The 17171-nt window shown below is 42.4% G+C and overlaps 2 protein-coding genes across 2 annotated transcripts in view; both read right to left on the bottom strand.

The window, feature by feature from the left end:
- The window catches only part of mfsd14a2 (major facilitator superfamily domain containing 14A2), a 48976-nt gene extending 38059 nt beyond the window's left edge, over positions 1-10917 (bottom strand). The window contains exons 1-2 of the mRNA XM_065013756.1: positions 10679-10917; positions 4711-4806 (exon numbers count right to left, since the gene is read on the bottom strand). Coding sequence (XP_064869828.1) covers positions 4711-4806; positions 10679-10762 — 180 coding nt within the window. The 5' untranslated portion in view covers positions 10763-10917. The remainder of the gene's footprint in view (positions 1-4710; positions 4807-10678) is intronic.
- Positions 10918-11165: 248 nt separating this feature from the next.
- Positions 11166-17171, bottom strand: part of LOC115114770 (unconventional myosin-IXb-like) — a 130192-nt gene continuing 124186 nt past the window's right edge. Inside the window, exon 42 of the mRNA XM_065013757.1 lies at positions 11166-16348. Coding sequence (XP_064869829.1) covers positions 16164-16348 — 185 coding nt within the window. The 3' untranslated portion in view covers positions 11166-16163. The remainder of the gene's footprint in view (positions 16349-17171) is intronic.

Raw genomic sequence — 17171 nt, forward strand, 5'->3', positions numbered from 1 at the left:
TGACAGGTGTCATATCAAGAAGCTGATCAAAAAAAGCATGAACATTACACACATGCACTTTGTGCTGGGGACAATAAAGGCCACTAAAATGGACAGTTTTATCACAACACTCAATGCCCCAGACGTCTCAAGTTCAGGGAGCGTGCAACTGGCATACTGACTGCAGGAATGTCCACCAGAGCTGTTGCCAAAGAATTTAAAATGTTGATTTCTGCAAATTTAGCAGTATGTTCAACTGTCCTCACAACCACAGACCACGTGTAACCACACCAGCCCAGGAGGTTCACACCAGGGTCTTGACCTGACTGCAGTCGTCCACACCAGCCCAGGAGGTTCACACCAGGGTCTTGACCTGACTGCAGTCGTCCACACCAGCCCAGGACGTCCACACCAGGGTCTTGACCTGACTGCAGTCGTCCACACCAGCCCAGGAGGGGTCTTGACCTGACTGCAGTCCACACCAGCCCAGGACGTCCACACCAGGGTCTTGACCTGACTGCAGTGACACCAGCCCAGGACGTGGGTCTTGACCTGACTGCAGTCGTCCACACCAGCCCAGGAGGTTCACACCAGGGTCTTGACCTGACTGCAGTCGTCCACACCAGCCCAGGACGTCCACACCAGGGTCTTGACCTGACTGCAGTCGTCCACACCAGCCCAGGAGGTTCACACCAGGGTCTTGACCTGACTGCAGTCGTCCACACCAGCCCAGGACGTCCAGGGTCTTGACCTGACTGCAGTGGGCAAAGGGTCTTGACCTGACTGCAGTCACCTTTGACACCAGGGTCTTGACCTGGCCCCACACCAGGGTTTTGACCTGACTGCAGTCGCTGGAGGTTCAAGGGTGACCTGCTGCAGTTCGACCTGACTGCATTAACCGGCCCAGGAGGTTCCCACCAGGTCTTGTCAACTGACCTACTGCAGGCAAATGCTCAGATTGGCACGCTGGAGAAGTGTGCTCTTCGTCGTTTTGACCTGACCTGGGCGAGCGGTTTGCTGATGTCAACGTTGTAAACAGAGTGGCCCATTGTGGCGGTGAGGTTATGGTATGGGCAGGCATAAGCTACAGATTAACACAATTGCATTTTATCCATAGCAATTTGAATGCACAGAGATATCGGGATGACTTCCTGAGGACCATTGTCGTGTGAATTATCCACTGCCATCACCTCATTTTTTAAAATGACAATGCATGGCCTAACGTCACAAGGATCGGTACACAATTCCTGGAAGCTGCAAATGTCCCATTTCTTCCATGGCCTGCATACTCAGACAAGTCACCCATTGAGCACGTTTGGGATGCTCTGGATCGATTAGTATGACAGCGTGTTCCAGTTCCCAACAATATCCAGCAACTTTGCACAGTCATTGATGAGTGGGACAACATTCCAAAGGCCACAATCAACTCTATGCAACGGAGATGTGTCATGCTGCGTGAGACATATGGTGTTTACGGTGTTTGTGACCAACTGATGCATACCTGTATTCCCAGTCATGGGAAATCCATAGATGATGAAATTATTTCAATCGACTGATTTCTTTATATTAACTATAACTCAAAATATTGTTACATGTTAGGTTTATATTCTTGAACATTGTATATAGTTTGTCTGATATGATTAGTTCTTTCAGTAGTTCTTCCATTGAGGGGAGTCACGTTTACTTCTAGGCCCCGTCCCAAATAGCACCTTATTGTGAGAGAAAAATGACATATAGACAATAATGTGTTTAACTAGGGATAGTTTAGGAGTAGAACAAACCTGTGTCTCAAAATCATCCTTGCATCTGGGAGACTAATCCAGGGTGGGGTTAAGGCAACAACCCACATGCAGATAATGACAGGATGAACCCAGAGTGGCTTATGATGCTCCTTGGTGTGCATGGGAGGGGTTGAACCAACCATGACTGAGTATTGTTAGCATCAGCTATATATAGTACTCTGCATTTGTGTTAAGTTACTCGGTCCAACACTCAAGGGTCGACAAGCCTCATTATTAAAATAATTAAATAAAGATGATTGTTTGAAGATATGACAATGTCTCTCACTTGATTAGAATATTTCACAACACTATATAGTGCACTACTTTTGACCAGAGCCCTATTGGCCCTTTTCAAAGGTAGTGCACTATATAGGGAATAGGGTGCCATTTGGGACTCAGACCTATAACAACAACCTTGCACTGAACTTCTCTCTCCCTCTCTTTCTGATGAGCCCTTTCAAAAGTGAAAGGGACCTTGTTCAAATAATACAGTGTTTGATGTACCTTTAAATATTCAGTCCATTAGTTCCTACCAACATTAGTTCCTACCTCTCATCCACACAACAGGCTGCGTCATCAGGCTTGCTCAACATTTAATTATCAATTCAATTATTCATAGCCGTTATAGTGCAGCTGTTTGTGGGTGGCCAATGGTGCGGTCGCCCGACTTGACATTTTAGAGGCCCTCGTTGGCCGCAGTGACAATTTAGCAGATTTAAAGCAAATTTCTTGCTATTCTACACATCTTTCCATGAGGCTGAATTAACATTAGCAGTTTTAAAGCAAATTTCCAGCAATTCTACACATCTTTCCATCGCTTATGCTATTTAAGTGACACAAACGTTGTAAAATCAAATCAAATCCGCAACACTGGGGCCCCACAAGGTTGCGTTCTGAGCCCTCTCCTGTACTCCCTTGTTCACCCACGACTGCGTGGCCATGCAACTCAATCAAGTTTGCAGGCGACACTACAGTGGTAGGCTTGATTACCAACAACGACGACGAGACGGCCTACAGGGAGGTGAGGGCCCTCGGAGTGTGGTGTCAGGAAAATAACCTCACACTCAACGTCAACAAAACAAAGGAGATGATCGTACACTCCAGGAAACAGCAGAGGGAGCACCGCCCTATCCACATCGACGGGACAGTAGTGGAGAGGGTAGAAGGTTTTAAATTCCTCGGCGTACACATCACGGACAAACTGAATTGGTCCACCCACACAGACAGCATGGTGAAGAAGGCGCAGCAGTGCCTCTTCAACCTCAGGAGGCTGAAGAAATTAGGCTCGTCACCAAAAGCACTCACAAACTTACAGATGCACAATCAAGAGAATCCTGTCGGGCTGTATCACTGCCTGATACGGTAACTGCTCCGCCCTCAACCGTAAGGCTCTCCAGAGGGTAGTGAGGTCTGCACAACGCATCACCGGGGGCAAACTACCTGCCCTCCAGGACACCTACACCACCCGATGTCACAGGAAGGGCAAAAATATCATCAAGGACAACAACCACCCGAGCCACTGCCTGTTCACCCCGCTATCATCCAGAAGGCGAGGTCAGTAGAGGTGCTTCAAAGCTGGGACCGAGAGACTGAAAAACAGCTTCTAGCTCAAGGCCATCAGACTGTTAAACAGCCACCACTAACATTGAGTGGCTGCTGCCAATATACTGACTCAACTCCAGCCACTTTAATAATGGAAAAATTCATGGAAAAATGTATCACTATCCACTTTAAACAATGCCACTTAATATGTTTACATACCCTACATTACTCATCTCATATGTATATACTGTACTCAATACCATCTACTGCATCTTGCCTATGCCGTTCTGTACCATCACTCATTCATATATTTTTATGTACATATTCTTTATCACCTTACATTTGTGTGTATAAGGTAGTTGTTTTGAAATTGTTAGGTTAGATTACTCGTTGGTTATTACTGCATTGTCGGAACTAGAAGCACAAACATTTTGTGAGTCACACCTGAGACCAGGTGGTGGTTTACTCATGTGATAATGACCGAGAAGCCGGTTTGGAGGATAAATTGGCATGAGTGTTGTTAGGCCCAAGGCTTTAGCTGGTGGTAAATTTGTGCAACAGACGTAGGCGTTGCATTCCTGTCCCTACCGCATGTAGAACAACGTAAGCTAGAGAACAGGTGGTGGTTTGGGCTACCGTGAGCATGGGTTGTATCACTACTGTATGTAATCATAGGTAGGCTCCATAGTTGAGGGGAGCAGGTGGGCACAGCTGTGTGGTGGTTTACCTACTTACAGTTTCTACAGTGGGGATGGGCGTGGTGAGCTCAGCTGTGAGTAGTCCTATGTGACGTAGTCCTATGCTCTACAGTACAGATCACTGAATAAACCCTATGGGTCCTGGTCAACAGTAGTGCACTCTAGGGATGTGACCGTGGGCTCAGGGGGTTAACCTACCGTTAGCATGGGTATGGTATGCTCAGGTTTTTTTTAAATGTTCATTTATCCAATATTTTACCAGGTAAGTTGACTGAGAACACGTTCTCATTTACAGCAACGACCTAGGGAATAGTTACAGGGGAGAGGAGGGGGATGAATGAGCCAATTGTAAACTGGGGATTATTAGGTGACCGTGATGGTTTCAGGGTCAGATTGGGAATTTAGCCAGGACACCGGGGTTAACACCCCTACTCTTACGATAAGTGCCATGGGATTTTTAATGACCTCAAGAGTCAGGACACCCGTTTAACATCCTATCCGAAAGACTGCACCCTACACAGGGCAGTGTTTTTTTAGACAAGAGGAAAGAGTGCCTCCTACAGGCCCTCCAACACCACTTCCAGCAGCATCTGGTCTCCCATCCAGGGACTGACCAGGCCCAACCCTGCTTAGCTTCAGAAGCAAGCCAGCAGTGGTATGCAGGGTGGTATGCTGCTGACTTTGTTTGATGGCGGGGGGGATTAACCTACCGTTAGCATGGGCGTGGTAAGAAGCCCCCAGGCAAAGAACTCCAGGAAGATCACCACCACAGCATGATAGACACTGGGATCACCCATCCCCTGGGGCTACAGCATGGAGAGAGAGAAAAGAACAACGGAAAAGAGATAAGAGAAGGAGGGAGAGAGAGGAGAAAATAAGAAAAAAAAAAATGATTAGCTGACAGGCATACAATTCCAAAATGCTGTATGCACATCCACAAAACTTTAATTGAAATAGCCAACGGACAACACTCGTTTAAAAAATAGTGTGTGCAGTGCGAGTGAACAGCCAGTAAACTGCAACAGGTGCCGAGTATAGTGAGCGGGACTGCCCTTCTATCCCAAGTGTCCACTAACATGTTCACTTCTGTTCATGGATTTAAAAGGAAGAGACTGGTGAAACATGATGGAACTCCCTAACCATGCTAACACCAATCCTTTTACATGCGTGGGGAGGAATGCAGAAGCGTCCACTTCCCGGAGATGGAAGAGGGGACATGGGAGTCTTGACAGGTGAGAGGTGGGAAAGCCATGTTGGCTGTAAAAGTAGGGCTTGGGTGTGTTCGTTCTAGACCACAAATCATGCAATGCAATGTCAAGAACGGCTAGTTTCATTCTGACTGCCATCGCCCAGATCAAGCTAGTCTGCAGGTAACCAAAACCGTGTCAAAGGCTATTCCAAAGTATTACTGCTTAGAACATATGGTTCTCGTGAGATCTCATTGGCTCAAGACTATAGCCAACATAAACAAGTGGCATCTCCCTCTCAATTCTAGTACCTAACCCAAACCATGCTCCAAAGGACCACATTACTCAATCAAGATCATTGACCTTTTGGTTATTATTGAAGCCTGAATTGAAGGGACAAAACTCAAGCAAACTCACAGCGTATTTCAGCCAGCTAGGTAACATTTTGTTTGGAGTAGTGTGAACTGACAAAGTCATTAACTGACAACAATTCATGTTGTCAACAAAATGTCAGTCATTTCAGATGACATTTACAAATCATGCATTTTATAGCCATCACATCCCTACAGACATTGTACCAACCTCATGCTTCAGCTAGCTACCTAGGAAAGCAACACACCCAACCAGTGAGTGAGTATGTACGATATATTAAAAAATATATATATAAAAATAATTCTGTAAACAGATCGGAATCGGATGAATTTAGCTAAAAATGCCAACATCGGTATCGGCCCGATGTCTAGTTTAACGCCAGTGTGCAAAACAGGCCCGATGTCTAGTTTAACGCCAGTGTGCAAAACAGGCCCGATGTCTAGTTTAACGCCAGTGTGCAAAACCCATGTCAAAGCTGACGTGCATACCTACACTAGCATTCAAAAGTTGTGTCACTTAGAAATGTCCTTGTTTCTGAAAGTAAAGCAAAAAAAAACAAAGGCTGTCCATTAAAATAACATCAAATTGATCAGAAATACAGTGTAGACATTGTTAATGTTGTAAATGACTATTGTAGCTGGAAACAGCTGATTTAAAAAAAAATGAATATCTACATGGGTGTACAGAGGCCCATTATCAGCAACCATCACCCCTGTGTTCCAATGGCACATTGTGTTAGCTAATCCAAGTTTATCATTTTAAAAAGGCTAATTGATCATTAGAAAACCCTTTTACAATTGTTAGCACAGCTGAAAACTGTTGCTCTAACTAAGAAGCAATAAAACTGGCCTCCTTTAGACTAGTTGAGTATATTTGTGGAGCATCAGCATTCGATTACAGGCTCAAAATGGCCAGAAGCAAAAGGACTTTCTTCTGAAACTCGGTCTATTCTTGTTCTGAGAAATGAAGGCTATTATTCCATGCGAGAAATTGCTAAGAAACTGAAGATCTCGTACAACGCTGTGTACTACTCCATTCACAGATCGGCAATAAGAACTGTCTTATAAATTAGAGTTATTTTAGACGACACCTAGCTATATAGTTAGCAAGCTATAGCTACTGTAACAGATGTCGTTTTACTATGTTTTTGGGGAAGAACATCGTCCATCCATGAGCTAGCTAGCTTTTTATTTACGACCAACACCGTTACAAGCATCGCAGCATACGTATCGAAGAATCGTTGTGACATGAAATACGAGTGAGTGTGTAATCAATGCGTAAATTAGGTTAAAAAAAGATTATTCGATCATGAAAGCGTTAAAATATTAGGTGACGTGCAGTCATATTCAGATCCTGATTGATCAAACACGCAAAGACCCAAACGGCGTTCCATAGTATGTGAAATCCTGGTTGAGAATGAAACGACTGAACATCGAAAAAGCCCAGCAAGTAAGTGAAAGAAATAGGTTGATGTTTTACTGATAATGGGGACATAAGCAAATGCCAACAAAATAACTGTCAGTGTGGTGTGTGTAACCTTTATTTAACTAGGCAAGTCAGTTAAGAACAAATTCTTATTTACAATGACGTCCTACCCAAGCCAAACCCTAACGAAGCTGGGCCAATTGTGTGCCGCCCTATGGGACTCCCAATCACGGGCCGGATGTGACACAGCCTGGAACCGAACCAGGGACTGTAGTGACGCCTCTTGCACGGAGATGCAGTGCCTTAGACCGCTGCGTCCGTGTTATCTACTTGACTGTAATAGAATGCTTAAAAAGACCACCAACATTTTTAGTAAATCGGTGTTGGTTTTTAGGGAAAATATTGGATATTTTAAATTCGGCCAAAAATGTAATATCGGAGTATCACACATATACATACACACAGTATCAGTCAATAGTTCAATACCATTCAATTTATTCCATTCCAGACATTAATACGATCCCTTCTTCCCCAATTACGGTGCCACCAGCCCCCTGGTGCAGTTTGAGTCCATGTGGAGGAGAGTGATAGGGGCGGTGGAGATGGGGGTGTGAGCCGGTGGGTCGGGGCAGTTGTCGATGTTTGTGTCCGGCTGTATGTTGTTATTTGTATATGGAAGTATGGTATTTAAAAATAATAATTATATATATTTAAAAATAATTATATATATATATATATATATATATATATATATATATATATATATATATATATATATATATATATATATACATACATACATACATACATATATATATACATACATATACACACACACACATACATACACATATACATAGACATACACACACTACCGGTCAAAGGTTGTAGAACACCTACTTAAAGGGTTTTTCTTTATTTGTACTATTTTCTACATTGTAGAATAATAGAAGACACCAAAACTATGAAATAACACATATTGAATCATGTAGTAACCCAAAAAGTGTTAATCTAAATATATGTTATATTTGAGAGTCTACAAAGTAGCCACCATTTGCCTTGGTGACAGCTTTGCACACTCTTGGCAGTCTCTCAACCAGCTTCGTGAAGAATGCTTTTCCAACAGTCTTGAAGGAGTTTCCACATATGCTGAGCACTTGTTAGCTGCTTTTTCTGCACTCTGCGGTTCAACTCATCCCAAACCATCTCAATTGTGTTGAGGTCAGGTGACTGTGGAGGCAAGGTCATCTGACGCAGCACTAAATCACTCTCCGTCTTGGTCAAATAGCCCTTACACAGCCTGGAGGTGTGTTGGGTCATCCTGTTGAAAAACAAATGATAGTCCCACTAAGCGCAAACCAAATGGGATGGCGTATTGCTGCAGAACACTGTAGTATCCATGCTGGTTAAGGGTGCTTTTTGAATTCTAAAATCACTGATAGTTTCACCAGCAAAGCACTCCCACACCTCCATGTGTCACAGTGGGAACCACACATGTAGAGATCATCCATTCACCAACTCTGCATCTCACAAAGACAGGGTGGTTGGAACCTAAAATAGCCAATTTGGACACAGACTAAAAGGACAGATTTCCACCGGTCTAATGTCAATTGCTCGTGATTCTTGGCCCAAGCAAGTCTCTTCCTCTGTCCTTTAGTAGTGGTTTCTTTGAAGCAATTTGAGATATGTCTAACTTGAACTAAGCATTTATTTGGGCTGCAATTTCTGAGGCTGGTAACTCTAATGAACTTATCCTCTGCAGCAGAGGTAACTCTGGGTCTTCCTTTCCTGTGGCAGTCCTCATGTGAGCCAGTTTCATCATAGCGCTTGATGGTTTTTGCAACTGCACTTGAAGAAACATTTAAAGTTATTGAAATTTTCCACATTGACTGACCTTCTTGTCTTACAGTAATGATGGACTGTCGTTTCTCTTTGAGCTGTTCATGCCATAATACGGACTTGGTCTTTTACCAAACAGGGTTGTCTTCTGTATACCACCCCTACCTTGTAACATGAGTGATTGCCTCAAACACGCAGAGGAAAGAAATTCCAGAAATGAACCTTAACACGGCAGACCTTTTAATTGAAATGCATTCCAGGTGACTTCCTCGTGAAGCTGGTTGAGAGAATGCCAAGAGTGTACAAAACTGTCAAGGCAAAGGGTGGCTACTTTGAAGAATCTCAAATAAGATTTATTTGTTAAACACTTTTTGGTTACTACATGATTCCATATGTGTTATTTCATAGTTTTGAAGTCTTCACTATTTTATTATAGAATGTAGAAAATAGTAAACATAGATGACTAGCAGGACTCGTTTTGATGCTACTGTGCATCCATCTTCATACTACCCCACCATTGTGTTGAATCCACCGTGCCTCAATCTTGGCTCTCCCCCACCACTGTAAGAACTACTTTGGAAGCTATAGAATTGCATTTTATGATTTTTTTGTTGTTGTTGCGATGTTTATTATATTACAGACACCTTAATGCATAGTTTTAAATTATATTATATGAGCTAAACATAAGATACAAAAATATGAATGGAAAATTCAACACCCTACAACATTGCAGTTTGGTCTTGATCGGATTTCGCTTCAGAGAAACTGCGCAATGAGTGCAGAGAAAAGAATAATACCGAATGCAATTTAAATAACTGAACCGATGTTGAAGTAGTTAAAAAAATGAATTGAGATACAATAGAATTTCATTAATTCCGATGGAGGACTACTCCTTCTGGGGAGAGCCAACATGGCCGACCTATTGCGTCAAAGCCTCTCATTGGCCAATACACAGCATTAGCGATCTAATGTTTTATCTACATTCAGTATACAAACACCTGCTCCTTCAACGACAGACTGACCAAGTGAAAGCTATGATCCCTTATTAAATCCACTTCAAATCAGTGTAGATTAAGGGAGAGACGGGTTAAATAATTACTTTTAAGCCTTGAGACATGGATTGTGTATCATTCAGAGGGTGAATGGGCAACACAAAATATTTAAGTGCCTTTGAACTTAGCTGCCAGGCACACCGGTTTGTGTCAAGAACAGCAACACCCCCCCCCCCCCCATGCGCAACAGTTTCCCTTGTGCATCAATGGTCAACCACCCGGCAAACCTTGTCAACAATGGGCCAGCCACCCTGTGGAACGTTGTTGACACCTTGTAGTCCATGTCCCGACTAATTGAGGCTGTTCTGATGGCAAAAGGGGTTAACTCAATATTTGCAAGGTGTTCCTAATGTTTTCTACACCATTGCAAACAACTGACACGAATTAAACGTGTTCGATTTGCTTTGTTTGAATACTACAGTAGCGTGACTAGCTATCACACACACACACGAAGCAAAATTTGAATCTAAAAGCAAAAAAAAAACATCTTATGTCAAACACAACACCAAACAAACTCGGATGAAGCGTGGCTCAAAGCTAACAGCTGACTTGCTAACTCGCTGTGGTCTTGTTACCTTTAACAGTAACGTTACAACATATACCACCTAGCAAACATTAGCTTAGCCAACAGCTGCTAGTTTGACATGGCACTAGTGAGCTGACATGTTCAACTGCCCAGCCCGGAAACAACTGGTAGCTAAACTTGATAAAACACGCAAAATAAAATCATGCAAAACATGTCAATGTACATGGCCATTAGGCTAACGAAGAAATAGCAAAATATGTTAGCTAACGTTACTCACACTGCCTCCATCTTTTATAATAATTTTCTTAGCCAGAAGAACGCTGCGGTTCAGCCGCTTTTTCTTCTTCTTTTCTCCCGTCATTGTTAACTTATGTCCATTCTTGATGTCAGAGGGGTAACTTCAGTAATAAGCTCTGGAAAATGATCAATATTTGACTTCGCCTTCTCTGGCTACATAACAAGTGATTACCCAATGCACATTTCCCCACCTCATTTTGATCCATCTTCCTGTGTAAAAAACAAACCGCCCCTCCGGTACGAGACTTAGCCCTGATTGGCAGGCGCTAAGGAGGCGGAAGAGGAACCTCTGGATTTGATAGGTTCAGTAAAAAAGTTTGTACTATCGATCACAAAATGTATTTTGTTGACATCATCTGTAAATTTTGCCAGAACAGAAGAACATAATTTCGAACAGTACAGTAACACATGCTCTGATATTATAATTAATTGGAGGCGGCATAAAAAAAAAAACAAGTAGTCTACAGTTACCTTTTCACCTCGTCTTCGTGTATTGGTTGTTTGGCACAGAGACATGTCCATCAAATACGTAAGTGAAAACCCAACATGCAACAATTGCATTGAGTTTACGGTGTTACAGTTCGAGGAAATCAGTCAGTTGAAATATGAATTGAATCTATGGATTTCACATGACTGGGAATACAGATGCATCTGTTGGTCACAGATACCTTAACAAAAGTGGGCCTCAGGATCTCAAGATGGTATTTTTGTGCATTCAAATTGCCATCATTGTTGTCTGTAGCTTATGCCTGCCCATACCATAACCCCACCGCCACCATGGGGCACTCTGTTCACAATGTTGACATCAGCAAACCGCTCACCCACAGACACCATACACGTGGACTGGTTGTGAGGCCGGTTGGAAGTACTGCCAAATTCTCTAAAATGACCTTGTATGCGGTTAATGGTAGAGAAATTAACATTAAATCCTCTGGCAACAGCTCTGGTGGACATTCCTGCAGTCAGTATGCCAATTGCACGCTCCCTCAAAACTTGAGACATTTGTGGCATTGTGTCGTGTTACAAAACTGCACATTTCAGGGGCCTTTTATTGTCCCCAGCACAAGGTGCACCTGTGTAATAATCATGCTGTTTAAATCAGCTTCTGGATATGCCACACCTGCCAGGTGGATGGATTATCTTGGCAAAGGATAAATGCTCACTAACAAGGATGTAAACAAAATTGGAGAGAAATAAGCTTTTTGTGCGTATGGAACATTTCTGGGATCTTTAAGTTTCAGCTCATGAAACATGGCACCAACACTTTACATTTATTTATATTTTATATTTTTTGTTGTGCCCGAGGAGTATTTCTGTCTGTCATAAAGCCCTACATTTATTTATATTTTTTTGTTGTGCCCGAGGAGTATTTCTGTCTGTCATAAAGCCCTACATTTATTTATATTTTATATTTTTTGTTGTGCCCGAGGAGTATTTCTGTCTGTCATAAAGCCCTACATTTATTTATATTTTATATTTTTTGTTGTGCCCGAGGAGTATTTCTGTCTGTCATAAAGCCCTTTTGTGTGGGAAAAACTCATTCTGATTGGCTGGGCCTGGCTCCACAGTGGGTGGGCCTGTGCCCACCCATGGCTGCACCACTGCCCAGTCATGTGAAATCCATACATTAGGGCCTAATTTATTTATTTCAATTGACTTGATTTTCTTATAACTCAGTGAAATCTTAGAAATGGTTGCGTTTACATTTTTGCTCAGTATAATTCGGGAATGACCCCATTCATAATACACAGACATGATAAAGTAATATACAACATTACAGAAGTGAGCAGGCAGTCATTTAAATCTATGATGAGGGAGAGAGAAGGTGCATTATCTTAAAAGGTAGACTCAGAGATATGAAGTAGATGCTCAAAGTAAATAGCATTGTCGGTCAAGTTAAGCAACAACTAAGAGCATTGAAGTGAGGTTAAACTTCTCCGCTGTTTTGGTCCTGTACGCTTCACATTGTAACTATGTGAAGCAAACTCATGCAGATTCATGATTCCAGTCTTAAGAGCAAAGTCTTGCATCTCGCTCATTGCAATCTCTTCAGTGCTGCTTTGTGTCTATATCATTTAGATGAGTCAACCTTTAATTGTCATGTTTTTGGAGGGGAGGGGGGTGGGGTGCTTGTGAAAATGTGAAAATATGTCAGTAAATATATTGTTAATAAAAAAAGGAGGACCAAGGTGAAAATATCCATCTCAATTTCAAAGAAAACAGAAAAACACAAATATGCTGATAACCTTAAAACAATCTTGACTGTATTGTTTTCATTTGAGGTTAATTATCAATAAAAATAGGACATTTATTTCACAAAGTACCAAACTAGGTGGCATAGAAGTAGTCCATTGCAAACAAGGTACCTGTATTATGGATTAAAATGATTTGGTCCTCGTTATACTACTGTCCACAGGTGAGACATCCAAAATACTTGGCTTTACAATAACATGAGATTGTACATGGTTAATATCAAAGGTGCATTGGTACAACAGACTGCACTGTGTCTTGTGTAATTCCATTATGACATCATTAGAAAACCACAGATGCTTTCTTAAGAGGCTCTCAACGTCAACAGCAGCATCGTGGACTACAGGAGGAGGGCCAATCACCCCTCCCTCACATAGACTGAGATGTAGTGGAGCAGAACGAGAGCTTCATGTTCCCTAGTGTTCATGTCACTAAGGACCTATCATGGTTCAAACACACCAAGACTGTCAGAGGGCACAACAACACCTATTCTCCCCTCAGGAGGCTGAAAAGATTTGGCATGGGTCCTTAGATTCTCAAAAGGTTCTACAGCTGCACCATCGAGAGCATTCTGACTGGTTGCATAACCAGTGTGTATGGCCCAGTGCATCACTTCCTGCCATCCAGGATCTCTATACCAGGCGGTGTCAAAAGGAAGATCAGTTGGTAGAGCACGGCACTTGCCAGGGTTGTGGGTGCGATTCCCACAGTGGCCCAGTACGAACAAATATAAAAATGTATGCGCTCACTACTGTAAGTCGCTCTGAATAAGAGCATCTGCTAAATGACTAAAATGTAAAAATGTAAGTGACAGACTGTTCTCTCTGCTACCGCATGGCAAGCGGTACCGTAGCGCCAAGTCTAGGACCAAAAGGCTCCTTGAGAGCTTCTACCCACAAGCCATTAGACTGCTGAACAGTTAATCAAATGGCCACCCGGACAATTTACATATTCCGGGTGGCCATCTCTTAGTTATTCAAAAAAAATTGCACCGACTTTCTTGCACAGGCTCGATGTACCCTCACTGGACTCTAGCCACACACACTACACAAAAACTCAGACACAAACACATACATACATTCACACGCTTCACATACACTGCTGCTACTCTGTTTATTATCTATGCATAGTCACTTTACCCCTACCTACATGTACAGTACCAGTCAAACATTTGGACACACCTACTCATTCAAGGGTCTTTCTTACTATTTTCTACGTTGTAGAATAACAGTGAAGACATCAAAACTATGAAATAACACATGGCATCATGTAGTAACCCCCCAAAAAGAGTTAAACAAATCAAAATATATTTTATATTTGAGCTTCTTCAAATTAGCCACCCTTTGCCTTGATAACAGCTTTGCACGCTCTTGGCATTCTCTCAACCAGCTTCACGAGATAGTCACCTGGAATGCATTTCAATTAAAAGGTGTGCCTTGTTAAAAGTTAATTTGCATTTGAGCCAATCCGTTGTGTTGTGACAAGATAGGGGTGGTATACAGAAGATAGCCCTATTTGGTAAAAGCCAAGTCCATATTATGGCAAGAACAGCTCAAATATGCAAAGAGAAATGACAGTCCATCATTACTTTAAGACATGAAGGCCAGTCATTCTTGAGAATTTCAAGAACTTTTCAAGTTTCTTCAAGTGCCGTTGCAAAAACCATCAAGCTCTATGACGAAACTGGCTCTCATGAGGACCACCACAGGAAAGGAAGACCCAGAGTTACCTCTGCTGCAAAGGACAAGTTCATTAGAGTTAACTGCACCTCAGATTGCAGCCCAAATAAATGCTTCACAGAGTTCAAGTAACATACACATCTCAACATCAACTGTTCAGAGGAGACTGCGTGAATCAGGCCTTCTTGGTCAAATTGCTATAAAGAAATCACTACTAAACGACACCAATAATAAGAAGAGACAAGCTTGGGCCAAGAAACACGAGCAATGGACATTAGACATTAAACGTAAGCATTTCACTGTTGTATTCGGCACACGTGACAAACTGATTTGATTTGACCAGTGGAAATCTGTCCTTGGGTCTGATGAGTTCAAATTGTAGATTTTTGGTTCCAACTGCCGTGTCTTTGTGAGACGCAGAGTAGGTGAACGGATGATCTCCTCATGTGTGGTTCCCACTGTGAAGCATGGAGGAGGTGGTGTGATAGTGTGGGGGTGCTTTGCTGGTTACACTGTCAGTGATTTATTTCGAATTCAAGGCACACTTAACCAGCATGGCTACCACAGCGATACGTCATCACATCTGGTTTGCACTTAGTGGGAGTATCATTTGTTTTTCAACAGGACAATGACCCAAAACACACTATTTGACCAAGGAGTGTGATGGAGTGCTGCATCAGATGACCTTGCCTCCACAATCACCTGATCTCAACCCAATTGAGATGGTTTGGGATGAGTTGGACCACAGAGTGAAGGAAAAGCAGCCAACAAGTGCTCAGCATATGTGGGAACTCTTTCAAGACTGTTGCCAAGAGTGTGCAAAGCTGTCCATCAAGGCAAAAGGTGGCTACTTTGAAGAATCTAAAATATATTTTTATTTGTTTAACACTTTTTGGGTTACTACGTACATGATTTAATATGTGTTATATGTCTTCACTATTATTCTACAATGTAGAAAATAGTACAAATGAAGAAAAACTCTTGAATGAGTAGGTGTCCAAACTTTTGACTGGTCCTGTAAATATTACCTCAGTTACCTAGACTAACCCGTACCCCTTCACATTGACTTGGTATAGGTACCCCTTGTATACAGCCCCTTATTGTGTGACTATTTTCCCTAGATTAAGTTAGCACATTTTTCTTACCTTTTAAAAACTAAGCATTTTAAGGTAACGTCGACATCTGTTGTTTTCGGCGCATGTGACAAACAAAATTAGATTTGATTTGAGCTTTGATCATTACACACACACACACACACACACACGCACACACACACACACACACAAATGGATGTAGGAAAATATACATCATGTGCTTGGTTCTTGTTGCCATAACACAGCTCCAATGCCATCAGTCGAAGGATTAGCATCATGTATTAGAGACGCCACCTGTCGGAGGACAATATGGCCCCATCCTAGATGTCCTCTAGCCTGGTCCCAGATCTGTTTAGTGCTCTTTCCAACTCCATTGCTGTCATTGTACAGCCATGTTTGGCATGATAATTCCATTTGGAGCAAAAACAGACTGTCACCCAGGCTAGTCCTCTTCCTCATCTATGAAAGGGATGTCCAGCTCTGAGAAGTTCCTGCTCCTGGTTTTGTTGTGGGCTGGGGATTCTATCCATCTAGCCTGGTCAGTGGCTGTAGTAGTTCTCTGGAACAGGTCAGGTGGCTTAGGAGGGCACTCCTGCCTTGGGCTCCTCCACAACAGGTTCATTCTGCCTGGTGGAGAAATTCTGGATTATTAAGAGGCGTTGGCTAAACCACATACTGATCTGGGACCAGCTGGCTGGTTAAAACAGGGCCTGGTAGAGACACTCTGAATTAATCTAATAGCAGCTGGTCCCAGATCTGTAGGTGCTGGGAATGACAATGAGAATCAGAGGAGTTAATATAATATTAGACATTTAGGTGGTCCCGGGAATCAAATCCACTATACTGGCTCTTGCAAGCACCATGCTCTACCAACTGAGCTACACCACGCGCATACCGATCTGGGACCAGGCTCGTACAACAGGCTGATACAGTCTGCCTGCTCCTGATAATAATAATAAAAAAAGGTTCTTCAGTCAGAAATGAACTAAGAAACCAAGAAATACCATAGTTACTGTTACCTGGTTACACAAAACCCAGAAATAACATAGTTACTGTTGCGTGGTTACACAAAACCCAGAAATAACGTAGTTACTGTTGCGTGGTTACGCAAAAAAACAGAAATACCGAAGTTACTGGTAAGGCTGTCAGTAAATCATTCACCTGGTTATGACCCACTTTAACAGGGAATACACCACTTCTTTCTACAAATCTCTCCCGTAATATAGCCAGGAGTTGGCTAGCAGGAGATCGGTAAAAATAATTCAAATACTGTGTGTCAACCAATGTCCCAGTAAAAGAAAAACAAGACTTTATTTTACAGCCCGGTTTAAGAATCTTATAGTAGAGTACCATCACAACGCACTTATTAAGTTATTGTTTTCATAAGTCATTTCTAAGTTTCTATCTGGACTGTAAAATAAAGAATAGGCTGTAACAGTGGGCTGTAATG

This window comes from Oncorhynchus nerka, linkage group LG9b (assembly GCF_034236695.1).
Source record: "Oncorhynchus nerka isolate Pitt River linkage group LG9b, Oner_Uvic_2.0, whole genome shotgun sequence".
In the NCBI taxonomy this organism is placed as follows: Eukaryota; Metazoa; Chordata; class Actinopteri; order Salmoniformes; family Salmonidae; genus Oncorhynchus; species Oncorhynchus nerka.